General features: G+C 43.5%; 1 protein-coding gene across 11 annotated transcripts in view; it reads right to left on the reverse strand.

The window, feature by feature from the left end:
- Positions 1-26,678, reverse strand: part of TMEM63C (transmembrane protein 63C) — a 140,027-nt gene that overhangs the window by 90,715 nt on the left and 22,634 nt on the right. For 7 of the 11 annotated variants that reach the window (XM_033951570.1, XM_033951561.1, XM_033951562.1 and 4 more), the window contains exons 2-5: positions 24,630-24,758; positions 4,652-4,861; positions 4,490-4,569; positions 1,593-1,625 (exon numbers count right to left, since the gene is read on the reverse strand). In XM_033951570.1, coding sequence (XP_033807461.1) covers positions 1,593-1,625; positions 4,490-4,569; positions 4,652-4,846 — 308 coding nt within the window. In that variant the 5' untranslated portion in view covers positions 4,847-4,861; positions 24,630-24,758. Of the gene's footprint in view, positions 1-1,592; positions 1,626-1,791; positions 1,858-4,489; positions 4,570-4,651; positions 4,862-24,629; positions 24,759-26,678 lie in introns of those variants that run through there. The other 4 variants (XM_033951573.1, XM_033951569.1, XM_033951571.1 and 1 more) reach the window with 3 other exon arrangements.

A 26,678-nucleotide genomic window follows, 5' to 3' on the forward strand; every position in this document is an offset into this window, starting at 1 on the left:
GGATCTGGGCATCATGCCAGATTGGTAGCAATTAACGTCAAATACTGCTCGTTGGCCCGTTAAGTTGCTCGCACGTCTCAGGATCACACCCAAACGTAGGTGCCATGCAGAGAATCTGGGAATTTGTGTGCAAATTATTTGGGCATAACTCTGCTTTATGAGGTGTTAGTAAACCATTGGCTGCCCTTCAACGCATGGCTCTGACATTCCGCTTATTACACCGGCCCCCAACTAGGAGATTTGGTGAGAGCTTTTTAATCTCCCATTTGGGAAGAATACAGAAGTGAGAGTGGGTCGATAGCCCCATTTTTGGTTGAGGGAGAAGGCTCAGAGTGCAAGTGCATGAGTGAGTGAGTGAGTTTCTGAGTGTGCATGGCATGAGTATGAGTGAACTCCACCCTCCATTTCTTCTTCCTCAGTGCCCGCCCTGGATTTAGAGCCCTACGCATAGCACAAATCTATGGCAAAGGAAAATGGGGGGAGGGTGTTGGAAAACCAAAGTGGTTAGTTTGAAGGAAAGAGCCATAGGTTACTGAAAAAGACTGTCCTCTGTCCTCTCCCCTCCACATGTGGTTACAGAGAGACTGTCCCCTCTCCATGTGTGGTTACCTGATGGACTGTCCCCCCTCCACAAATGGTTACAGAGACATTCCCCCCTCCACATGTGGAAACCTGACACACTGTTCTCCCTCAACACATGTGGTTTGAGAGGCAATCCCTCCCCTCCACAAGTGGTTACCTGACAACCCATCCTTCCCCTCCATTTGTGGTTACCTGACAGAGACTGTCCTCTCCTCTCCACATGTGGTTAGAGACAAAGACTATGAAGCACCAAATAAGAACACCCAATGTTCCACAGAAGAAGGAGCAATCCAAAAGAAAACAAACTATAGAGAAACAGAATGTTCTTGACTTTCCTTTATGTCTTCAAGATTTCTTCGAACAATGGTAAAATAAATCCACACCAAACATATAAAAAACTACTGTGACCCGACACAGACCATGTTTGGCTGGCAGCCTTTTTCAAGGGTCCGGTCATAAAACCAATGGTTGGTATAGTGGAATAGGATATCAATCTGGAAGAGTCCAGAGATTCTTACCCATCAGCCTCTCCGTCCTCAGATTATCCAGTCTGTCAAGCCCTCATACTGGGGTTCCTGACTTTATTCACGCTACAGCATGAAATGCTCAACTGCCAGAACCAACATACACGCCATAATAGACTGTAACAATTCAGCTGACGGGTGAGAATCTCTGGACTCTTCCAGATTGATATCCTATTCCACTACATCAACCATTGGTTTTACGACTGGACCCTTAAAAAAGGCTGCCAGCTGAAACATGGCCCTTGTCGGGTCACAGTAGTTTTTTTTATATGTTTGGTGTGGATTTATTTTACCATTGTTCGAAGATATCTTGAAGAAGTAAAGGAAAGTCAAGAACATTATGCTTCTCCACAGTTTGTTTTCTTTTAGAGACAGAGACTACCCCCCTCTCCACATGCGGTTACTTGTCATGGGATGTGTTTCTATTCCCAGATCACCATTATGCCTGTGACCATCCACCATACCATAACCAGTAGATGATATTACCCATAGTTGCTCCAGCGTCTGTGATTCACCCAGCTGCTCAAGGGAAAAAGGGACAGACATCAAATACATTTTCAAACCTTATCCATCAACCCAGGACCCTTAGAATCAGGTCTGGTTTTCACCTGTATCCCCAGTTGTTCAGTGGGAAAAGTTCCAGATTTGGTGCAATAACTTCATTAAAGTCTAGACCAGGATGTACCTCAACACACACATTGTCCCCAGGTTCTTCCAAATACCATCTTCCTTTCAGACTCTTTATTATAACCTGGAACCATTTAAAAGACCTGGTTAACATGACTGACTGAAGACCTCCTCCATTTACCCATGGAACTGCAGGCTGCCTTGCCTACCAAAAATTTCAAGTTTAGACGCTGAAATGGTGCTGAAATTTAGACCAGACAAATGGTCCTCCAAAAGAAGGGGGCCCGAGGAGATCCATCCACTAATTTTATTAAGTAACAGATTCAACGAGATCTCAGCGTCTGCCAAGAAGATACGGCTCAACACGGGGCTGTGTTTCGGCACTGTAAAGCCTGCATCAGGAGTCGTAATCTTATGATGATTGTGCTATCATATGGTGTAAATTGAGAGCACACAACATGGAAGGCACAGCCAGGCACAAACGTTTGTGGCTGCAGTGTCAATCGCTGCTGCTAAAGTCAGAAGGGTCTAGGATGATTCATCGAGGCCAGTTCAGTGCCCTAAACTGGCCGCGATGAAATGCAAAACAGAGGCTCACTTGGTGGGGACACCTCGAGTCTTTCTGTTCAGCGACTGGCTTGCTGGAGTGGATAAGATCAGAGAGAAGGTGCGCGCAGAGGAAGCTGACTTTGGCTTCTTTCCCGGTGCCTGCCCAGTGCCCCAATTCAGCGTTTGTGGGAGCAGTGTCCCCCATACCCTTCAAATATATTCCCTCCCCCTTTCCTCTCTGTCCCCCTCTCCTCCTTGTCCACAATCCAACATAATCATCCCATTCCGCAGTCAGAATGTTGTCAGATAGGTGTACGGACCTCTCAGGCCTCCTTTTGAAAGACCATTTATTTGGCCCTACTCCTTGTGACTATTCTACCATTGTAGGGTTTGGTGTTGAAATTTAGGCGCCAGGATAATGCCCACTGAGCGTGAATTCTACAACAGCAGTTCTGCGCTAGTGTGTTTGCATCTACACCCCTAATATTAGATGCAAGCACTTACGCAAACTCGAAGGCTGGTGGAACTCAGCAATCCTCATCCCAATCCCCAATTCTCTTGATTTTAGATTAACTCATCCTTCTTCCCATTTGTAAAGATATTCCACCCAAATTGTTTTCCCCTGCACCCCAATCTCTGACTAGATACATCCTTTTGATTCAAACCATCTTGGTTCTCTTCCATTTGCAATTTGTATCCCAGAAAGTACTTTTTCTGTTCCCCTTACATCTCATACACTCATTGTATGTATCTCGTTGTAAACATCTCTTACTTCTTGTTGTAAACATCTCTTACTCTCATTGTATGTAACTTGTTGTAAATCGCTTTGAACTTATGGTATAGCGGCATATAAGAAATAAAATTATTATTATTGTTATTATTCTATAACCTGCGCACCTAACTGCTTTCACGGAGAAGTCTAGGCCCTTTCGTTTTATTTTGGAAAGCTCTGAAAACTTTCTTGTTTACGAAACACTTTGGAAACGAAGCCATTCTTCTTCTATATCTATGTACTATACTTACATTATTGTAAACCGAGTCAAGTGCCTTTTTGGCGGAAAACCCGGTTTATAAAATTAAGTTTTAGTTTAGTTTTAGTTGATATGGTCACAACCCACCTAAGCCCCTCCCATGTCCAGAACCCTTGGAAGTTTTGCGCTCTGGAATTTAAGCATGCAACTTATCGAGCAGCAACTAAGGGCCAACAGCTGCCTGGTGCCAATTATTTATTTATTGGGTTCATTTTATGTCCCGTCCTCCCCAACGAGCGCAGAACGGGTAACAAGGTTGACATACATAAAGCATAGACAGACAAATTATGAATTTACATTTGTACAGTAATGTTGGATATACAGAGTCAAGGTTAGCCTACAATTTGGTCTTTAAGTTAACATACGGTTATTTCCATCTTCAGTTAACAACCAGAGTGGATCTAGTTCAGCGTATATTAGAAGGGAGTGACAGGATTTATGGGAAGAATTAGGTTTTGAGGGATCTCGTGTGAGGAGGCAGATGATTCCAATAGCTTGGTAGGAAGTGGGAGTAGGAAAGGCGTCTGGCGCACTGGAGTTGGAGAGCGCGACCAGGAGGTATTTGCAGACGTGATTCCTCCTTGGGAGCAGAGTGGTCTGTTTGGGACGTATGGAGGAAGTTTGGTTGATATGTAGCTGGGTGTCATGTTGTGTAGCGACTTGTATGTTATTACCAGGCCCTTGAAGATACAACATTTGGTAATTAAGGCCAATTATAGCTAATAATTAATTGCCAACGTAAACTGCTTAGATCCTTTGGTGGGAAAAGCAGTATAGCAAGTTCAAGAAATAATAATAATAACTTACGCACGCAACTTTGGATGCTAAGTGTAAAGTTAGCTGCCCAATTTTATAGAATTATCTGTTTCGTGTGATATTCAGCATCGACTGGTTACATTTATAGGGTAAACCCCAAAACACACCCATTCCAATGTGACTGGCAGGCAAGTGAATTTACCTGGTTATCTGAATATACTGACCCCACTATAACTAGAGTCCCCAACCCAACTGAAGAAGGACCATCACTACACTGCAAAGTGCTCTGCCCTGGACACCACCCAGCTGCAGGAAATCCCGCGCCATGGAGCGTGTGTGGATTACCCCAAAGAGATGCAGCTATGCAAAATGAGAAATGTCTCCAGAGTGTGATGTAAGCAACAGCGAATGCCCGCTTACCTGTCATTATCCATGAGTAGGGCCAAGCGGCCATAGTCCCAGGCAGCCTTCCGCAGGCAAGAGAAAACCAGGAGCAGGAGCTACAGATGGGGCAGACAAGAAAGAGTTAATGCCAAGCAAATGCACCTTCACAGTGCCCCATCCTTTTGCCATGTGGCTCACCAGCCAGAGCAGAAAGTTGATGGCGAGAACAGTGGGCACACCTCCAAAGGGCAGCCCCTGCAACACACTTCTCCGTGAGTGAGCTCTATAACACTGCTCCTCCGTGCTGTTTGGCAGAGCATTCAGCAAGTCAAGGGGGTCCATGGAGGTGAGTGGACTGCCTGGGGAACCTTCGGTGACATTAAAACCAGCCATGGCAGAGGTCTTCTCCTACAACACAGAAAGAGCACAAGTTACATCTGCGCTTAGGCTATTCTTGTAAGCCAAAGCATCTCTCTCTAAGACAGTGGACCCCAAACCAGTCCTGAGGGATATGCAGTGGAAGCATTGCATGAAAACCAATCTCATGAATATTCAATGCAGATATCCTGAAAACTTGACTGGCTGGGGTTCCCCCAGGGAACCACTGGTCTAAGGACTGATTCATGAATTTAGAGGACAGGTGAGGTTGTAGAAAATGCGGTTAGGGAAGGTGGAGTAAATATCTTGTATCAGACTCCTCAGGTCCTCCAAGAGCAGCGAGTAGACCAATTCGGAGTACGATGGAGCTAAGTGAAAACTTTATGTCCTTTATGTGGCTGAAACAAGGCCCTCCTGTGGTTGGGTTTAAACAATTCCTGGACATCAGTTTCCAAACATACATTTGCTAATTAGCCCACATGAGCAGCAGTGCAAAACGTGTAATCACTCTGAAGCCACTAGGGCAGGGGTGTCAAAGTCCCTCCTCGAGGGCCGCAATCCAGTTGGGTTTTCAGGATTTCCCCAATGAATATGCATGAGATCTATTAGCATACCATGAAAGCGGTGCATGCAAATAGATCTCCTGCATGTTCATTGGGGAAATCCTGAAAACCCGACTGGATTGCGGCCCTCGAGGAGGGACTTTGACACCCCTGCACTAAGGGAAAGGATGCAGGAAGCTCATAAACTTTGAGACACTGGCTACAATGTCTGTGAACCAAAAGTGCCCGAACACCTCAAACAACCCTATTATGAAAATCTTCCGACCAGCTCAAGGCTTTTCATCACGTTTTGGACATACAGAGTCACTCTTCCGCTGTCTGGAATCGACCGAAAGGAGCGACACTGCATTTTAAGAGCAAAAAGCCCAAAATGTCCAGAGGGGAGAGCGAGGAAAAGGCAGGAAGCAGATCACTCTAGGAAATGTCTCGTTAGACTTAAAACAAACGTCTTCAACGGGAAGGGGTAAAACGTGGACCTCATGGACCTGATGGACCTTGCGGATCTAAATCCGTACGGCCTTAAAAATCTGAGGTCCGTGTCGGTCCGTGCCCGTGCCGCTTGTAGTTTCTGTCGCTGACAGACCTTGATGAGATTTTTGCACTGACGGATCCGTCTCAACAAAGGGAGGGAAAAGTGTTAGGATCCGTCAGCGCTAAAATCTCTTCCAGGTCTGTCAGAGCCAGAGACTAGTACTGGAGTTTGGAGACTTCTTTTCCAAAATGCACGTCCGAAACCTATGTCCCCGCTCTCTTGGCTTCTGCTCTGCCGCTCCAGCACTAGTCTCTGGCTCTGACAGACCTCGATGAGATTTTAGCGCTGACGGATCCTAACACTTTTCCCTCCCTTTGCTGAGACGGATCCGTCAGCGACAGAAACTACAAGCGGCACGGACACGGACCGACACGGACCTCAGATTTTTAAGGCCGAACGGGTTTAGATCCGCGAGGTCCGTCAGGTTCGTGAGGTCCGCGTTTTACCCCTTCTCGTCTTCAACTCTTAACAAGCAATACAAGAGATGCTAGCATATGCCTAAATGTGGCAAAACATCTCTGGTTTCAAGAGACTCCCTTCCCCCCACCCTGTAGCTTAGCCACCAAGAAGGAGAAGAAAAAGCATATAACATTTCTAAAAAGAGTTTGGAATATGCAGTAAATACAAACTTTGGCTATTTGTCTCCAGTGTCCTTTCAGAGTGGCATAAGAGTATAACTGATGGAGTTACGGGGAGAGCGTGGTACACGTGGGAGAGGGTGGTGTAGTTTCAGAAGACATTGGGATATGTGTTTCAAGTTTTTATTAATATTTGATGAATCGCTTATTTAATTTACTAAGCGATGAACAACTTCATAAAAACAGGGTTGTGGAGACAGATAAAATAACTTCAGACTTACAAAATAAGACTAACATGAATCGTGGAGGAGAGGGAGGAAAAGTTACAATTCCTTGTTAGAGAGGAAAAACAAGAAGGGAGTAAACAGGAGGGAGGGTAAAAACATTTTTTGGAACCTAAGACTTCTGGTTAGGATGTAGGGTCCAGAAACCGGGCTAATGATAGATGACCGGCATGATCTCTGCAGGGCACTGTGTCCTCAAAAGTGTGATGCTGATGCTGTATTTGGGATCTGTCCGGAGAGTTTTCGCATTTCCACTAATTAAATGTGAACAGTGATTCACCTGACATTTACAAAAAACAAACAGAGAAGGCAACCTGCGGTGCCCAATATCGGCCCTATGGCCTGCCTCAGGAGTCTGTTCTGTTGGACGCAAGGAGGGAAGCACGATCCCTCCACCTTCATGGCCCGCTGATCCAAAATCCTGACATGTGACAAGAAAAGGAAATAGCGCAGACAAATGAATGGAAACAGACAGTGGGGGACACTCAGCTTGGCAAGAGGAAATTAGAACATAAGAACAGCCTTACTGGATCAGACCAATGGTCCATCAAGCCCAGTAGCCCGTCCTCATAGTGGCTAATCCAGGTCACTAGTACCTGGTTAAAACCCAAGGAGTAGCACCATTCCATGCTACTGATCCAGGGCAAGCAGAGGCTTCCCCCATGTCTTAATAACAGACTATGGACTTTTTCTCCAGGAATTTGTCCAAACCTTCCTTAAAACCAGCTACGCTATCTGCTCTTACCACATCCTCTGGCAACGTGTTCCAGAGCTTAACTATTCTCTGAGTGAAAAAATATTTCCTCCTCTTGGTTTTTAAAGTGTTTCCCTGAAACTTCATCGAGTGGCAAAGAATAACATTCATGATTAAAATCACAAAACAAACATAACAATGGTGTGGTGAAACCCTATTGGACAGGAAGTGAATGAGAGGATAGTGATTACAGAGGGTAGAAATATGGTAATGGGGAGTAAAATAAAGGGAATGGAGGGATGAAGAAGGAGTGAGATGGGGAATGGAGAGCTAATGGATGAAAGAAGATGGAAACTTGATAGGAGAAGGGTCCTAGAAAATCAAAACAAGGTGGAGGACTCCTTGCCTTACGGTTGTTCGTTTGCTGCAATGATCAGGGATTAGAATATATGCTCAGCAGGATGAAGAATCCTGAAGGAGGGAAAAATCTGGGTATATTCTTCATTTACTTGCTTCAAAAACCAAACTGCTTTGGATCGGGCCTAGATTGGAAAATTTCCCTGCTAATGTTACATTGAAATCAGGCATCTCATTAGATCTTGATTTTTCCTCCAGAATCTTGGGTATTATTCTGGATTCTTCTCTTACATTTCATGTCCAGATAAACTCTTTAGCAAAGAAATGTTTCTTTAGTCTGCGTATGTTGAGGAAAGTTAGGTCACTGTTACATTACATAGTATTGGTACAATCCACCGTGCTTGCTCAGTTGGATTATTGTAATTCTGTCTACTTGGGCATCAAACAGGGTAGTCTAGATCGGTTACAGGTGATACAAAATACAGTGGCCAAACTTATATTTGGAAAGAGAAAGTACGACCGTGTATCCCCATTACTGAGAAAGCTTCACTGGCTTCCAGTTCATTATAGGATACAGTTGAAGTGCGTATGTGTTGTTTTTAAGTTTGATCCTTCAGTCCCTTTAAGTTGGAATGCTACTAGATCCTGTTATTCGAGGATTACAACAATATACAAAATGATTATTCCCTTCTTTTAGAGGACTTAAATGTGCTGGGAAGCTTGGTAAATCTTTGGTATTTAAATTGGTTGAAATTTGGAAGAAGCTTCCCGACTCTATCAGATTAACAGGTTGTCTACACAATATCGTGTTGTAATAAAAGTAGATTTTATACTTTTAGGGCCTGTTTTATAAGAACATAAGAATTTGCCTCCGCTGGGTCAGACCAGAGGTCCATCACGCCCAGCAGTCTGCACCCGCGGCGGCCCATCAGGTCCATGACCTGTCATGTTTACTTGATTTAGCCCTATAGCCCCCTTGTTTTTATCTTTACTCTTTCCATACTCTTATCTACCCTTCCCTCAATCCCCCTATCCTTCAGGAATCCATCCAATCCCTCTTTGAATCCCCATAGTCACGGTAACAGCCTCGAAGCCCAGAGAGATTTAAAGCGCTTCGGGGCTGTTGCCACGCGGCTTTGTAAAACAGAAGGTTACTTTTTAATACCTTCAAATTAAGTATCAGTGCTGCTTCTGGAAATGACACACCAATGGCATTCTCTCTTTCAGGCCTACTATTATGTCTTTCTAATTTTAATTAATTGTGAACCGAGTCGAGCTCCTTCGGGAGATGACCCAGTATATAAACTGAAGATTAGATTAGATTGGATTAGATTTACGGGCCACCTGGGAACTGGAACAAGATAGAGGACAAACTACTTAACCTGATCTCCCCTGAAATAGAATTAAGAACTGAGAACTATATGGAAGTATTAGGAGGCAGTTACGTAGCTTGTCTATATGGCTATTTCAGGCACACAGCTTGGTGCCGTACTCTGTTCTATCTCAGGGAAAATCAGGTAAGCTTGTAGGTTGTTGTTTTTTCTGGAGCAGCTTGATAGGGAACAGCTGTGGCAGATATTATGAGAAACTGAAGTTTCTTTATGGATATTAAGAGCAGCCACAGAATTAGTCTGGCTTTGACCGATCGGGGTACATGCCCGTCTCTTAATAGCACTCAATGTTTTGTGTGAGGTTGCTATTACGATCTCTCAGGAAGCTCCAATTTTCAGTATTCTTTACCCATGGAACTCCAATTAGCATGGAACTTTTCTATTTTAGGCTTCTTGTTATTCGCTGACTGTCCAGCCTTCTTTCAATGTGAAGTCGCTTGACTATGACGGTATAGAAAAATAAAGTTATTATTATTATTATTAGCCTGCATATCCGGGAGAGCGGTTACATATGTGAGTGCTGGATAAGACATAGCTAGAGAAATTTACGGTATGTTTTATGTGCCTGGTCTGTGATGAGAAAAAGAAACCCGGGTTGAGGATCTAAGGTTTTCTTTGCTTATACCAGGAGGTTCTTTTTGGGTGTGGCCTGGTGCAACCGAAGAACAATTAAATAAACAGGGAATGTGGCTGATTAGTGCACTATGGTGTATGCTAGGGGACGTGTCCAGGGTTCACATTCATTACATTACATTACATTACATTAGTGATTTCTATTCCGCTTGTGCCTTGCGGTTCTAAGCGGATTACATTAGAAGATGGCTGGACATTTCCAGGCGATGACAATACAATTATTTGTATAACTTTACAAACTTTGCAAACCTAACTTTACTTAACTTTTCGTACATAACTTTACATAACTTTACGTGGAGTTACTTTGTGTTACTTTACATTATCCTTACCGTGCTTGCATAACTTGCATTAAGTTTACATAATTTATCTTACATAATTTATCTTACATAACTTTACAAGACTTTACGTAGAGTTATTTTATGTTATTTTACCTTATTATTCCAGTACATTGCATAACTTACATTACATGATATTACAAAGCATAACCTTATGTTATATTACAACGCATAACCTTATGTTACTTTACATAATATTACAACGCATAATCTTATGTTACCAAAAAATCGTCTGTTCCTAGGTTGCTATATCTGATTTTTTCGGTATTTGGGGAGACTGTGTTTCTAGATATGAATTGGCTTTACGCCCGATGCAGCTAGATTAGATGTTGCCTATGGGGACGAAGTTGCAGTTGGTTGTGAGTTGCAGTAGGTTATGAAGGGAGAGAAGATGATGGTAGATTATAATATTGGGATGTGTTTTTTGAATAGTATGGTTTTTATATCTTTTCGAAACGCTTTGTAGTCCGTAGTTGTGGTCAGCAGCTTGGATATGGTGGGGTCAATTTTCGCGGCCTGTGTGGCAAGTAGGTTGTCATATAGCTTTTTGCGTTTTGTGCCTTTGAGTGAGGGGTAGGTGAATGGAGTCTGGGTTCTCCTTACTCTAGTTGAGGCGTGACAATATTTTTTGAGTACCATCTTAAATTGTTATATATTTTTTTTATCTCCACTGGAGGTTAGACCAGTGGTCCCCAACCCTGTCCTGGAGGGCCACCAGGTCAATCGGGTTTTCAGGCTAGCCCTAATGAATATGCATGGAGCGGATTTGCATGCCTGTCACTTCCATTATATGCAAATCTCTCTCATGCATATTCATTAGGGCTAGCCTGAAAACCCGATTGGCCTGGTGGTCCTCCAGGACAGGATTGGGGACCACTGGGTTAGACAACAAGGTTCCCCAGCTGACAGGAAGCTTTTGCAACATAGAAAAAAGAGTCTGAACTGAAGCTAGGTTTGGATGATCTGTGACATGTCTGGCTTTAGCTGTGTGAAAGATGCTTTTGGGAAGTGAGTATGTTGGTGCTTAAGAATTCTGGGAGATGTAGTGCCATTTTTCTTTAACAGTAACACATGTGAAGGTGGATTATTTTTCTCTCGTTATCTAAGTCTTAATAATTAAATAATCTGTAAATGTGTACATGCTGTCTTTTTAATGTAAAGTGTTAGGTACTGGGAACTAGGAATTAACTTTTGATTTATGTTTATTCTTCCTGTCCTGGCAGTGGACAATAACGGCATTACCGCACTGATTAGGTCTTTTTGGAAAATGATTAACCCCTGTGTTATCTAATATATTCTGATTTTTTTTTTCAGTGTTTTCCTGAATGTAATAGAAGGTAATATGTCCCTAAGTGGTTAATGGAGGTTTTTTTTTATAGTTTTGTTTTTTTGTTTTTTGAGCTGGGGGGTTCTTTCAAATGCCTCGGAGTTTTTTTATGGGCTCTCCATGAAAATGTGTGTTCATTTAATGAAGTATGAATAACATCTTTGCTACTACCCTTATGATCTTTTGTGATTTTAAGATGTTGAGATTAGTAGAAGAATATATTTTATCATTCTTGGGGATTTGAATCTACATCTAGAAAGTCTTGAAGATCCTAATGTCCGTGCCTTCAAAAAGCTGATGAGCAAATCAAATTTCGACACTTTCCCATGTGGCTCAACTCAAAAAGGCAGGTACTGCTTACATTTCATCTCAATTATAGCCAAAGGATTAAACTTTCCCTTGATAGATCATGTTCATTGGGAACCAGTCATCTGGTCTGATCACTATCTTTTAAATTTCTATCTAAAATTTCCCAAAGTAAATCCATCAAAAACTAAAGATGAAGAACCTATGAAAAGGCGTAATAAGATACCAGTAGAGCCCTGCGGTAACAGAATAATGGAACAGTTAGAACCGCACAGAAAAAACAGGGGCAACAAAACCACAGTGGAATTGTCCCAATCAGAATGGTGCACAAAAAAGTGTCTTTCAACTCATCTGATGAATCCAAATGCCTTTATTCATACAATGACTCAATGATCCGACATGTACATGTTTCGGCCTACCCGGCCTGCATCAGGAGTCTATAAATTACATATATAAACATAAAAAGATCAATAAACATATAGATTGACATAAAAGATAATTTTTGATTAACAGCAAAGAGAAAATATATAACATGTATAAATAAATATATATGTAAATACACCATTTCTGAAACAATAAATATACGTTCCATATATAATGTGAATCATAAAACTGCTCATAACCACATAAAAAATACAATATATATGCTCATATCTTTTATCTATAAAACTACATTTAAAATATATAAATAATTAACTCAATTTAACCTTCATCAAAACAATGTCTCTTTCAACCAATTAAGGTTATCAATAATAAATACCACCAAAATATTTTTAATGAGCAAATCATACTTGCTTTACAAGTAAATTACATCTAGCATATGTCCTCGATCCAACTCTCTGGTCACCCAATCAAAAAATTCAATCAGGTTCATTTGGCACGATTTACCTTTTGTAAAGCCATGTTGCCTCGGATCCTGTAACCCATTAGATTCAAGGAAGTACACTATCCTTTCTTTCAGCAAAACTTCCATTATTTTTCCAACAACTGAAGTGAGGCTCACCGGCCTGTAGTTTCCTGCTTCATCCTTGTGACCACTTTTATGAATAGGGACCACATCCGCTCTCCTCCAATCCCCAGGAATCACTCCCGTCTCCAGAGATTTGTTGAACAAGTCTTTAATAGGACTCGCCAGAACCTCTCTGAGCTCCCTTAGTATCCTGGGATGGATCCCGTCTGGTCCCATCGCTTTGTCTACCTTCAGTTTTTCAAGTTGCTCATAAACACCCTCCTCCGTGAACGGCGCAGAATCTACATTTGAAATCTAGGACTTTAAGTATCGTGCGGCCGCTCTCCACTTTAGCCGTTATATCAAACCAAACCGTTTGATGATCGCTATTTCCCAGGTGAGCACCCACTCGAACATTAGAGATACTCTCTCCATTTGTGAGGACCAGATTCAATATAGCTTTTTCCCTTGTGGGTTTCGTCACCATTTGTCTGCCTCTTGAAAGGCATCCACAATCTCCCTACTTCTTTCCGATTCCGCAGACGGAACATTCCAGTCCGCATCCGGCAGGTTGAAATCTCCCAACAGCAGAACCTCCTCTTTCCTTCCAAACTTTTGGATATCCACAATCAGATCCTTATCAATTTGCTGCGATTGAGTCGGAAGTCTGTAGACTACACCCACGTAGATAGAAGTTCCATCTTCTCTTTTCAGAGCAATCCATATCGCTTCTTCCTCTCCCCAGGTCCCTTGCATTTCGGTCGCTTGGATATTGATCTTTACATAGAGAGCTACTCCTCCTCCTTTATGACCATCTCTGTCCTTCCTAAAAAGATTATATCCCGGTATGTTTGCATCCCATCCATGTGATTCACTGAACCATGTCTCTGTGATAGCAACAATATCTAGATCTGCCTCTAATATCAGGGCTTGCAGATCATGAACTTTGTTGCTTAGACTGCGAGCATTTGTGGTCATCGCTTTCCAGCTATTTTTCAGCGATAATCTCCTTTTTCGTATGGATTTTTGTGTCGTTTCACTTTCCATTGCAATACTAAGAAATGAGTTGCTGATATTGCTTATGTTGCAGCTTTTACTACTATCACATCTTTTCTTTTGCCGGGGGTGGTCTCTATAATTGTCCTTCGTACATACAATCTCTACCAGGGACATAACTACTGATCCAGCTTTACAGCAATCTGACAAAAATAGATATTGGCATGTTATTTCCAGGAAAAGATTAGATCGGTAAGAGACTCATTTCCACATAACATGGAAGACAGTATTATAGAGGACACTATAAAACATAATAGGAATGAAGGGATCAGTGTATTCTAAACTGTGTGCCTCCTGAGATTTCAGGTGTGCCGTGGCACACTGGGGATGAGGAGAGGCGCCGGTGCCGGCTCACTGCATATAATAGCAATAATAATAACTTTATTCTTCTATACCGCCATAGTTGTGAGACTTCTAGGCGGTTCACACTAAAGAGAACTGGACAGTCAGCGAGTTACAATAGGGAATACAGTATATAGAAATTTACAGTATAGAAATTTACAGTATATAGAAATTTACAAAAAAAAAAGCATCTAGAATCTTACAAAAAGGTCCGGGGTACAGCATCTAGAATCTTACATATAGCATACAGAGTCTTACTAAGGTAGTGAGATACAGCAAACATAATCTTAAATGCCTCTCCTTCTCTCCGGCCCTCTTCCCTGCTGGCACCCCCCACTGGCATCTCAGGGACCATCCGAAGGGCCTTTGTGCACGTATGGACGTTGATGTGATGACATCACGCATGTGTGACACCATCACATGAAGTCCGCACACTTCCGGGTGCCTCCGGGCACCTTTAGTGTGCCACGGCTCGAGAAAGTTTGCGGGACACTGTGATAAATGATGGAAAGAATTCACAATTGTTACTTCCGAAATAGTCTCAGGAGACTCTCAAAAAATTCTTGCTGCATAGATGTCTGTCCAGCCAAAATGGAAGAACATATTCCTTCGGGGGGGTTTTATTACTCTATGCTTAGACAAGGGTATATATATCAACAAACAATATCAGCTGTCATGGCCTTAGGTGCAGATTTAACTAAAGTTAAAAACTTCAGACCAGAGACCGGAATACCATGACCTGCTAAATTGTTAGAATTCTGCGTTAATATATAACTAACAGATTATCTAAACCTGGCAGGATTTCATAGCTCACAACAAGGGTTTTGGGCTGTGCACAATGCAGAGACCTTACTGCTGGAATTCACATCAAAAGCGAAATCTTAAGTAATGGCAAACAGCACAGTTACTTACCGTAACAGTTGTTATCCGGGGACAGCAGGCAGATATTCCCACACATGGGTGACGTCACCGACGGAGCCCCGCAGCGGACAGCCTCGAAAGCAAACTTGCTTGAAGATCTCGAACTTTCGAGTGCTGCACCGCGCCTGCGCGCGTGCCTTCCCGCCCGAACTAGGGGGCGCATCTCCTGAGAGGATCCTCAGTTCAGATACCTAGCCAAGAAGCCAACCAGGGGAGGTGGGAGGGTTGTGGGAATATCTGCCTGCTGTCCCCGGATAACAACTGTTACGGTAAGTAACTGTGCTTTATCCCAGGACAAGCAGGCAGCATATTCCCACACATGGGTGACCTCCAAGCTAAGTAAAAGGGGATGGAGGGAGTTGGCAATTTACGAAAAAAGATTTTGCAAAACAGATTGGCCAAATTGGCCATCCCTCCTGGATAAAGTATCCAGACAATAATGAGAGGTGAAAGTATGAACCGAGGACCAAGTGGCAGCCTTGCAGATTTCCTCAATAGGAGTTGATCGGAGGAAAGCTACAGATGCCGCCATAGCTCTAACTTTATGGCCCGTCACTCGACCTTGAAGAGGAAGACCAGCCTGAGCATAACAAAAAGAAATACACGCAGCCATCCAGTTGGAGATGGTACGCTTCGATATAGGACGACCCAACCTGTTTGGATCAAAGGATATGAAAAGTTGAGGAGATGTTCTGTGAAGTTGAGTGCGTTGCAGGTAGAAAGCCAAAGCACGTTTACAGTCCAAGGTATGAAGAGCCGCCTCTCCTGGGTGAGAATGAGGCTTTGGAAAAAATACAGGTAGAACAATAGACTGATTGATGTGAAATTCTGAAACGACTTTAGGCAAGAATTTAGGATGAGTACGTAGAACAACCTTGTCATGGTGAAAAACTGTGAAAGGTGGATCAGCTACTAGCGCTTGTAACTCACTGACACGACGAGCAGAAGTGAGAGCGATGAGGAACACAGCTTTCCAAGTGAGATACTTAAGATGAGCTTTGTCAAGTGGTTCAAAAGGAGGTTTCATAAGTTGAGCTAAAACAACGTTGAGATCCCAAACCACAGGAGGTGGTTTACGAGGAGGATGGATATTGAGAAGGCCTTTCATAAAACGAGAAATCATAGGATGTGCAGAAAGGGATATTCCATCCAAAGGCTGATGAAAAGCAGCAATAGCACTAAGGTGGACTCGGATAGATGTAGTCTGAAGTCCAGATTGTGATAAATGAAGTAAATAGTCCAGAACTGATGTCAATGAAGCAGCTCTGGGTGGTAGATTATGTGTAGAACACCAAGCAGAGAATCTTGTCCACTTTTGACCATAACATTGTCTAGTGGATGGTTTTCTGGAAGCAAGTAAAATCTCTTGAACAGACGGAGAGAATTGAGAAAAGTCTGTTAAAGAGAAAGGTACCAAGCTGTCAAATGTAGAGACTGTAGATTGGGATGAAGCAAAGCTCCTTGATTCTGCGTGAGAAGAGAAGGAAAAATTGGTAGAAGTAGAGGCTCCCTGGTGCTGAGTTGAAGTAGAAGGGAGAACCAAGGTTGCCTGGGCCACCGAGGAGCTATCAGAATCATGGTGGCATGGTCTGATTTCAACTTGACCAGAGTCTTGAGAATTAGAGGAAACGGAGGAAAAGCATAAAGGAACTGATTCCTCCAGTCCAGGAGAAACGCATCCGCTTCGAGACGTTGAGGAGTGTAGATGCGGGAGCAAAATTGAGGCAGTTTGAAGTTGAGAGGTGACGCAAACAGGTCTATCTGCGGAGTACCCCAACGGGCAAAGATTTGGCGAAGAGTAGGAGAATTGAGTGTCCATTCGTGAGGTTGTAGAAGACGACTCAATTTGTCCGCCAAATAGTTGTGTTGACCTTGAATGTAAACTGCTCTGAGGAAGATGTTGCGGGGAATCGCCCACTGCCACAATTTCAGAGCCTCTTGACAAAGGGAATGAGATCCTGTCCCTCCCTGTTTGTTTACATAATACATGGCTACTTGATTGTCCGTACGTACTAGAATCACCATGTCGTGAAGTAGATGTTGAAAAGCTTTGAGAGCATAGAATATCGCTCTGAGTTCCAACAGATTTATAGAACACCTCCGGTCTGCTTGGGTCCAGAGCCCCTGAGTGCAAAGACCGTCCACATGGGCTCCCCATGCGTACATTGACGAGTCGGTTGTGAGGACCTTTTGATGAGGAAGAGGGTAAAACAGTAAACCTTTTGAAAGATTCAAAGAGAGCATCCACCAACGGAGAGACTTCTTTAAAGAAGGAGTGATGGAAATCAGTCGAGTTGGTGGATCCACTGATTGTTGCCATTGCGATGCCAGTGTCCATTGAGGAATGCGAAGATGAAGCCTGGCAAAAGGAACTACATGAACTGTAGAGGCCATGTGACCGAGCAGAATCATCATTTTTCTTGCTGGAACAGTGGGAAGTTGGAAAAATTGTTGAGAAATTTGAATGAGTGCATCCTGACGTGGTTGCGGAAGGTATGCTCTCAGATTGATAGTGTCCAGAGTTGCTCCTATGAACTGGAGAGACTGAGAAGGAGTCAGCTGAGATTTGGGAAAATTGATGTGAAATCCCAGACTTTGTAGAAAAAGAATAGTCTGTTGGGTCGCTACAATAACCCCTGTAAGAGAGGGAGCTTTGATGAGCCAGTCGTCTAGGTATGGAAATACTTGGAGACCCTGGTTGCGAAGAGCTGCAGCTACCACCACAAGGCATTTTGTGAAAACCCTGGGGGAAGAAGCCAGTCCGAAGGGGAGAACTCTGTATTGAAGATGAAGATTTCCCACTTGGAATCTGAGGTACTTGCGAAATGTTGGATGAATAGGGATATGAGTATAGGCCTCTTTGAGATCGAGGGAGCACATCCAATCCCCTTGATCCATCAAAGAATACAGAGTTGGCAGAGTGAGCATTCGAAATTTCTCTTTGACTAGAAATTTGTTGAGAGCTCTGAGATCCAAAATCGGTCGCAAATCCCCCGTCTTTTTGGGAACTAGAAAATAACGGGAGTAGAATCCCGAGTTCCTTTGAGATAGAGGGACTTCCTCTACTGCTCGAAGAGAAAGAAGAGCTCGAGCTTCTTGGAGAAGACTGGTTTGAAAGACACTCTCTTGGATGGCGATCTGGAGGCACCTGAAGGAGTCGAAGAGAGTATCCCTCTCGTATGATGGTAAGGACCCAGAGATCTGATGTTATGAGCTCCCATTGGTGATAAAATGTGGACAGGCGACCCCCTATGGGGAGGGGAGAATTTGGAAATAGAGAAATTTGAATGCTCAAGTTGAGATTGTCAAAAAGACTGAGCAGGCTTAGTGTTAGCAGGAGTCTGAGATTTTTGTTGTCGTTGTTGAGGAGGAGGACGACGAGCAGGAGGTCTAGAAAAAGCAGGAGTTGTTTTCAGTGGATAGCGACGTGGAGTTTGTTTGAAACCTCTAGTTGGTACAGTTTTAGGTTTTGGACGGATGAGGGAAGCAAAAGAGCGCTCATGTTCTGAAAGACGCTTTGTAGCTGCCTCAATAGAGTCATCGAATAATTCATTCCCTTGACAAGGAAGATTAGCCAATCTATCCTGAAGGTTAGGATCCATGTCCACTATCCTCAACCATGCTAATCTACGCATGGCTACTGCAAATGCTGAGACTCTAGACGAGAGTTCAAAGGCATCATAGGAGGCTTGTAGCATGAAAAGTCTCAATTGAGAAAGAGTCTTAAGGATATTTTTAAATTCTGAAAGACGATTGGTAGAGATGTCCGGGTAAAAGGAAGACAAAATCTTTAAAAAGTGATTAAAATAGGACGTAAAAATGTAATTATAATTCAAAACTCTGTTTGCCATCATAGAATTTTGGTATAAACGTCGCCCAAATTTATCCATGGTGCGGCCTTCCCTACCAGGAGGGACTGAAGCATAAATTTTGGAGGGATGTGCTTTCTTCAATGATGACTCTACTACCAGAGATTGATGAGAGAGTTGAGACTTTTCATAACCTTTAGATGGAACCGTCCTGTAACGAGATTCCAATTTAGATGGGATGGCCGTGATAGAATAAGGAGTCTCCATATTGCGAGTGAAGGTCTGCTGGAGAACAGGAGTCATAGGCAATCTGAGTGACTCTTTAGGAGGATGGGGAAGCTCCATGTCCGCCAAGTACTCAGGAGTATATTTAGAGTCTGAATGAAGGTCCAGCTTGAGGGCCTGGCCCATATCAAAGATAAATTTGGCAAAAGAAACTGATTTTGGGTCAGATGATTCTTCAGGAGAGCCACTGCGAGATTTGTGTTGTACTGAGTAGGATGGAGAATCCTCTCTAGAGTATGTGGAAATGTCTGATTCCATACGCACAGTGGGAGAAGAAGCTGTACTGTGAAGTGGAGTAAGAGAATGTTTCCTCTTCAGACCCCTGGATGGAGAAGTACCCGGTGTACGAGGCACAGACTGAGTCGAGGTATGTGGAGAACTGTCCCGACGGACTGGCTTCGATGGGGTTCTGGATCGAGAAGGGCTTCGAGTGGAGGCTCGATGTCGAGAACCCTGCTTCGTCTTCGAAGAACGAGACAAAGAAGCCTCGGTATCCAACGTCGAAGATTCCCTCCGAAGCTTGGAGGCCCCATGTCTCGAATGTTTCGACCGATGCTTCGGAGGAGGTGAGCCCGGAGACGACTCCGATGAAGAAATGTTTTTCGGTGTCCGGGATCGGCTTCGAGAGACTGGAAGCTCCGGTTGAGTCACAGGCTGGTCAACTCGAGGCAAGGTCGAGGACGGGACCAGTTGAGCCACTAAAGAAGTAATTTGAGTGGTGAGGATAGATTTTAACATGTCCTCCAGCATCGGCACCGAGACAGAAGGTTCTGACCTCGTATGTGCAGCAGTACGCTCCGAAGAGGGCGACCTCGAAGGTGAGTATTCCCTTATCTTGGAGGTACGCTTTGAAAGTGGTCGCGCCGAGGACTCTGGTGGCTTCTTGGATACGGCACCTGAAAGAGAACTCGGAGACTTACCCCCCGTAGAAGGCTTCGTGGAAGACGTCGTCTTCGAAGTCAACGAAGGAGAAGAGGTCGAGGCCTTCGAGACCGAAACTCCAGCCGGAGTCTGGGTCGAGGCCTTCGAGACCACAGGCGTCGAAGTCGTCGGAGTCGAGGCCTTCGAGACCGGTGCAGCCGCCACGGTCGAGGCCGGCTCCGAAGATTGCTCCATACCAAAAAGTTGGAAAAATTGAGCACAACGCCGCCGAAAAGCTCGTGGAGTGAGGGTAAAGCAGCGATGACAATCTTCTGGGGAATGAGAGGAACCCAGGCACTGTAAACAACGGCAGTGGGGATCGGTGACCGAAATCACCCGATTACACTGTCGACAGCGTTTAAACCCGGTAAGAGGCCGGGACATGGAAAAAATAAAGTCCGTGTCGAGCGAAGGAGCCTAGGCCTAGGCCCAAAGCTCGACGGCCGAACTGAAAGGAAAAAAGAATAACTTTTTTTTTTTTTTTTATAAGTAAAAAGAAAATAAGAAGAATAAATGAACACAGCGACCGACTTAAAATTAAAGAAACAGCCGCGGTGATGAGAAGGCAATGCTGCAGAGAAAGAAAACGTGTCTTCTTGTCTCCGCGGAAATAAACGAACTGAGGATCCTCTCAGGAGATGCGCCCCCTAGTTCGGGCGGGAAGGCACGCGCGCAGGCGCGGTGCAGCACTCGAAAGTTCGAGATCTTCAAGCAAGTTTGCTTTCGAGGCTGTCCGCTGCGGGGCTCCGTCGGTGACGTCACCCATGTGTGGGAATATGCTGCCTGCTTGTCCTGGGATAAAGACTGTTCTGCCGCATTTGATGCTGTCGACCATTCTCTACTACTTCTAAAGCTGAGCAAGCTGGGATTACAAGGAGCAGGATTAAAATAGTTTATAGAAGTCTTAGAGAGTAGAACATACGAAGTATGAAAGGGCCACAAGAGATCTCAATACTGGAAAGCCTTCTGTGGTGTACCACAAGGCTCACTACTATCTCCCTCCCTGTTTAATGTATACTTACGAGCCTTAGGAAAGAGATTTGCTATTCCCCAAGTTCATACATTTTTGTATGCAGATGATATTTTCCTCCTTTGTCTAGCAAAATAATCTTTTGATGATATGGTACTTAGCGAGGATTATTGAAGACTTGAGTACATGGACACAGAAGAACCTCCTCAGACTTAATAAACTGAAGACCAAGGTACTTTGGTTTGGAGATTACAATTCATTATTACATACAGACTTGGTGTTGATTACAGGAGAAAAAAGAGAGAAAACATACAAAGTTCTGGGCGTCATCCTGGACTCAGATTGATTCCTTGGTAAAAAAAATTCTAATCTAATCTAAATCTTAGATTTATATAACAGATCATCCCTTAAGATATAGGGCTTGACTCGGTTGACAATGATATGTTGATTTTAAGATAGATCATTAGGAATTACATTCGAAAAAACGTTGAAACATCGTAGTTTTACAAATTTTACAGAAAACCTGACAAAAATACATGATCGTATCTGAATGGGAAGGTCGTTCCATAGTGCAGTCAATAGGAAGGAAAAAGATCAAGAACCTTTGACCGAAAGAAAACATAACTTATGTATATGAATAACCCCAAATGATCGAAGAGTTTAAGGTTAAGGGTATCAGAGAGTCAAACAATCCATGAATAATTTTATAAACAATACAAGCACATTTAAACTGAACTCTGTAATGTAAGTTCTTAAACAATGGAGTAACGTGCTTGAATTTTCACTTTACCTAAATCAACTTAAATAGAATTGCAATAGAATTCTTCTTTAGATTAAGACAATTAAGAACAAGTAGATCTGTCTTCATTCAGAATAGTTTTAGGCTAATTCAGGGGTCAGGAACCTTTTTGGCTGAGAGAGCCATAAACACGACATATTTTTAAAATGTAATTCCTTGAGAGCCATACAATATGTTTAAAATTAAATCCAATTAAATGTGTGCATTTTAGGTAAGACCAACACTTTTAAAGTACAATAAGTCTCTGAATTCTTTTTAATAGCGTTATGCTGTTGCTAACCAATAGTGAATAAACTAGTTCTTACCATTAATACCAAGGATGCCAGATGCGGATGCGATGCAGAGGAGGGCGTGGCCTGCGCTCGGCGGAAAGAAGACGTGTTCTTCTTTCCCCAGCATGCATCAATCAAGCCTTAGGCAAGGATCTTTCCCATGCATTCATATAGTCACAGAGGGACACTGGGAGATTACGGGGGTTCTGGAGCAATAACAAATGAAGTAGGCACACTCACAACTTGGTATAGCTTGCTGCGCTCCAGGCTAGAATCTGCAGCTGGGGGAGGTGCCACACTGTGTAGAGCATCAGAAGATGGCTGCCGCTGTCCCCGTCCTGGCTCAGATCCGATCCGGCTCTGTGTAGGTGGCTCCCGCTTCCGGGTGACCGGCAGAATGACCCCGATGGTCTGGGTAGGTCTGCTCGGGTGTCCTCTGCTGCAGTGCACGTCTTGGAGAAGATTTTTCTCCACTTTTAGTGTGTGCGGCCGCTCTCCTTGGCTCCGCTCCCGGAAGCCAGTGTCACGTTGGCAGCGAGCCAGATGCAGCCATCAAAAGAGCCACATCTGGCTTGCGAGCCATAGGTTCCTGACCCCTGGGCTAATTGTTCAGGCTGTTCTCCTCCCATATTTAGACTACTGCAACTCTCTGTACACTGCAACTTCCCCAGAACACAGCAGCTAGATTAATCTTCCGATTAAGCCACTTTGAAAGGATAAGCCTGCTATACAAAGAGCTACATTGGCTGCCAATTAAAAAAAGAACTCAGTTTAAGATAGCTTGCATGGTCCATAAGGCTATATATGGAGAGAAATTTCAGGGACTAATATCCGATATTAATTTACAGGCTCGTTCTATAACTCCAGAACAACACAGTGTTTTAAGCTGACCTTTCCTGCTTCCCAACAAGTCCACCAGAAAGACTATTCAAGACTACCTTCGATTTCAGATTCCTAGAACTAGGAATAACCTGCCATTGTATCTGCATCAGATCTCTTCCTACTATCATTTCAGGAAAATGTTAAAGACTTATCTCTTCTCTATAATTCTCATAGTCATCATTCAATTGTAATCTAAGAATCTTACTGTAATTTTATTGGAAAATTTAGGAATCTTATTGCAAACTTCAATGAATCTTTGTCAAAATGTGTGGGATATAAGAAATTGGATGGTATGGTATGGTAAAAAGGAATGATAAATATGTAAGAGGCAGGTGTAGTGAGGGAATCGATAGGAGAGAGGAGAAAAGGCAAAAGACAGCTTTCGCTTGAAGAATTAGCAGATGACAGGAGGGCAGAAAAGAGAAATCGGAACCAACATGATGGAAAAATAAAATGTTCCAGACAACAAAAGTAAAAAAAAATCCCATTTTATTTTGAATGTTTTGTAACAGTATTAGCTTAGCTAGGCTGAGAAAAAGTTTGGACAAGTTCCTGGAGGAACTGAGGCAATAAATTCTGCTTGTTTTTCTCTCCATTTTAGGTTTGTTTTGGAACCCACCTTTGACACAGCCCGTGGCCCATGGTAGGCTTGTTAGTCCTAGTTTCAACTACTGCTAATTTACAAAAAGTATAAAGATAAGTACTATTTCCTTCCCTTAGGGCAGGGGTAGGCAATTCCGGTCCTTGAGAGACGGAGCCAGGTCAGGTTTTCAGGATATCCACCATAAATATTCCTGAGATAGATTTGCATCTCAAGGAGACAGTGCATGCAAATCCATCTCATACATATTTATGGTGGAGATACTGAAAACCTGACCTGGTTCCGGCTCTCGAGGACTGGAATTGCCTACCCCTGCCTTAGGGGTACAAACAGAACTTTTAAGAGATTCAGCCGCTTTCACGTAGAAGTCTAGGCCCCTTCGTTTTACAGTATTTCGGAAAGCTCTGAAAACTTTCTTGTTTAGTAATCACTTTGGAAACGAAGCCATTCTAGATGACATTCTGCGATCGCCCCTTCCCTCGTACCTCCTTAACGTTACTGGAGCGAGCAGCAACCCCAGTCTGCTGCTTGTTCCAGCATTGGCTCTTCCTCTGATGTCACTTCCTAGTCCAGGAAGTGATGTCAGAGGCAGAGTTGATGCTGGCATGAGCAACAGGTTGGGGTTGCTGTTCACGCCAGGAACATTAAGGAGGTATGAGGGAAAGGAAGTGAAAGGGGTGCGTGTGTACAATAGTGAGCGGGGAAGGAGGACAGGTGCCACCCCCCCTCCCCCTAATATGCCACTGGTGCTAGAAGTTTCTGGATAAGGAGTTATGGTGGTGCTGAGGTTTCTCTTATCTCCAATCTGCAGGAGGAGTGTGTGGCGCAGTGGATGGATGACCCTGTGGTTGTGTGTTCAAATCCAGCTTTGTTCCTTGTGACCCTGGGCAAGTCACTCAGTCCTCCATAGCTCCAGGTATGTAAGATAGACAGACAGGGAAAATGCTTGAGCACCTGATTGTAAAACCGCTTAGATAAACTTGAAACTTACAGCTGCGGTGCTACGGCAAACGGTCTTCTCCTACCAGGCAGAAGGCTCCTGTGCAGTCAGTGTCTGAGCTGGGCCAGGATCATGGTGGGAGAGGGCTCCAGATCAGAGCACTTGGCTCCCTCTCTGTTGCTGTGAAGGGAGAAGGAATACATCAGTTCTTTCCCTTAAAAACACCCAGAGAAACCCTATTGCAGTACAAAGAAAAGCACAGAGAAAGTCCCCCTTGGAGTGACGTACAATGCAGAGCTGGAAAACTACGAAGAATCATAAAAGATCTGCAGCCAGGACAATGAATTACTGAACGAGATAGTCCCAGCTCCTTCTGAAACAAAAACGAGTGAAAAGCAAGCTCCCAACACACGTTCAAAAAGAAGAGAATAATAATAATAATAACTTTATTTTTGTATACCGCAATACCACAAAACAGTTCAGAGCGGTTTAGAGGAGATGAGAACTGTACATATGCAATGAAGGTACAGAGAATTAGTTATCAAGTGTATGGTATAAACCAGTGGCAATTACAAAATGATCCAATAACAGTTGCAAGGGGTGTGCACAAAGGGGAAAGGAAAAATAACCGGGGAAGAGGAGAAGGAAGGGTAGGAAGGGAGGCGAGGTTGAGATTAGTAGTTTGGTTGGGAGGGCGGGAGTTAGAGGAATTTATCAAAGAGGTATGATTTGAGAGATTTGTTGGGGCAAGAGAGATGAGGGTGGTCAAGCAGTCATTCCATTTGATAATGGCGTACGTCCCGCAAAGCGTGCTAGACAATTGCCAGAATCCCACAGCATAAGGGGATTCCTCACATGTTCGTCTTCTAGTGAGGAATACATCATTCGATGGCCAAAGTGAGAAGAAGGATGCTGTATTTGAGACAAGCCAAATGCTAAAAGACAAGAATCAGTTCATTGAACAGCACAACGCCAGCCAGAATACTGAATGAAACGGAGACAATCCAGGAACGTAAGACCTTTGACGTCAAAATGATGATGTATTTTGACACCCACCAGGCAGGACTTAACAAAGATCTGGGTTTTCTATCCCATTATAAAACATAAAATGATACTGCTTTGTCACCCATCCATCTCTCCCCGTTTCTCACTCCGCTTTTACAACTAATCATTCCTGTAGCATCGCTAGGACTTAGGCAGTGCTGTACACATTATATGCGGGTAGGCCTGGATTCTCTAAATGGAGCCTTAATTTAGGTGCTGTAAGCACTTAAGAGAAGGGAAAAACAAGGTTTAAAAGGCACCTACAGGTGCCTCTGGAGGGGCGAGTCACATGAAAGGTAGGCCTTGAAAACCCTGGCCTACATTCCTGACACCTATCTTTGCCGGAGGCGCAAATCATTAAATGGCACCGTCGTGTGATCGGTGGCCGCCGACCGCGGTGCCGTTTAGAGAAACCAGCCCCCCATTTTCTCCCCTGAGACCGTCATTGGAATGCTTTTATATTTCACTTCTATAGGCTGTGATTTGCCACCATTTGCTTAGTTCTGATCTGAAGAAGGATTACCTTTGAAAGCTAAAGAAAAATTGATATACCGCCTAAAAAGTCTAGGCAGTTTACAATTAGCGTACAAAATAATTAAATAAAAAAGAACCCCCCCCCCCCTAAGAAAACTGCAGCGACCAGCCTTGCTGATCATATACACCAGTAAATAACTGTATCCTCTAAAGAGAAAGAAATACTCTGATCTTACGTTCATTTACGGCCTCTTTTACAAAGCCGCGCTAATGGCCCCGAAGCCCATAGAGATTTAAGGGGCTTCGGGGCTGTTGCCACGCGGCTTTGTAAAAGAGGCCATTAGTCTCCTAAAAAAAGGTATCATCTTGCTTTCTTTTCTCCGTTTTGCTTTATTTCCAGCTATTAACTTTAAAGGGAGGTGCACGGGTCGGAAGGGGAACAGGTTCCTGGACCTCATGCCAAGGCGGGTCATGTCAGGTCCCAAAAATATTGGAGGTGGTCGAGCACCTATGGTTCAAGGGAATATATAGAAATAAAAGAAAAGGAAATAAGAGGATACTTTTTTTATTAGACTAACTTAG

Source organism: Geotrypetes seraphini, chromosome 7 (assembly GCF_902459505.1).
Source record: "Geotrypetes seraphini chromosome 7, aGeoSer1.1, whole genome shotgun sequence".
NCBI lineage: Eukaryota > Metazoa > Chordata > Amphibia > Gymnophiona > Dermophiidae > Geotrypetes > Geotrypetes seraphini.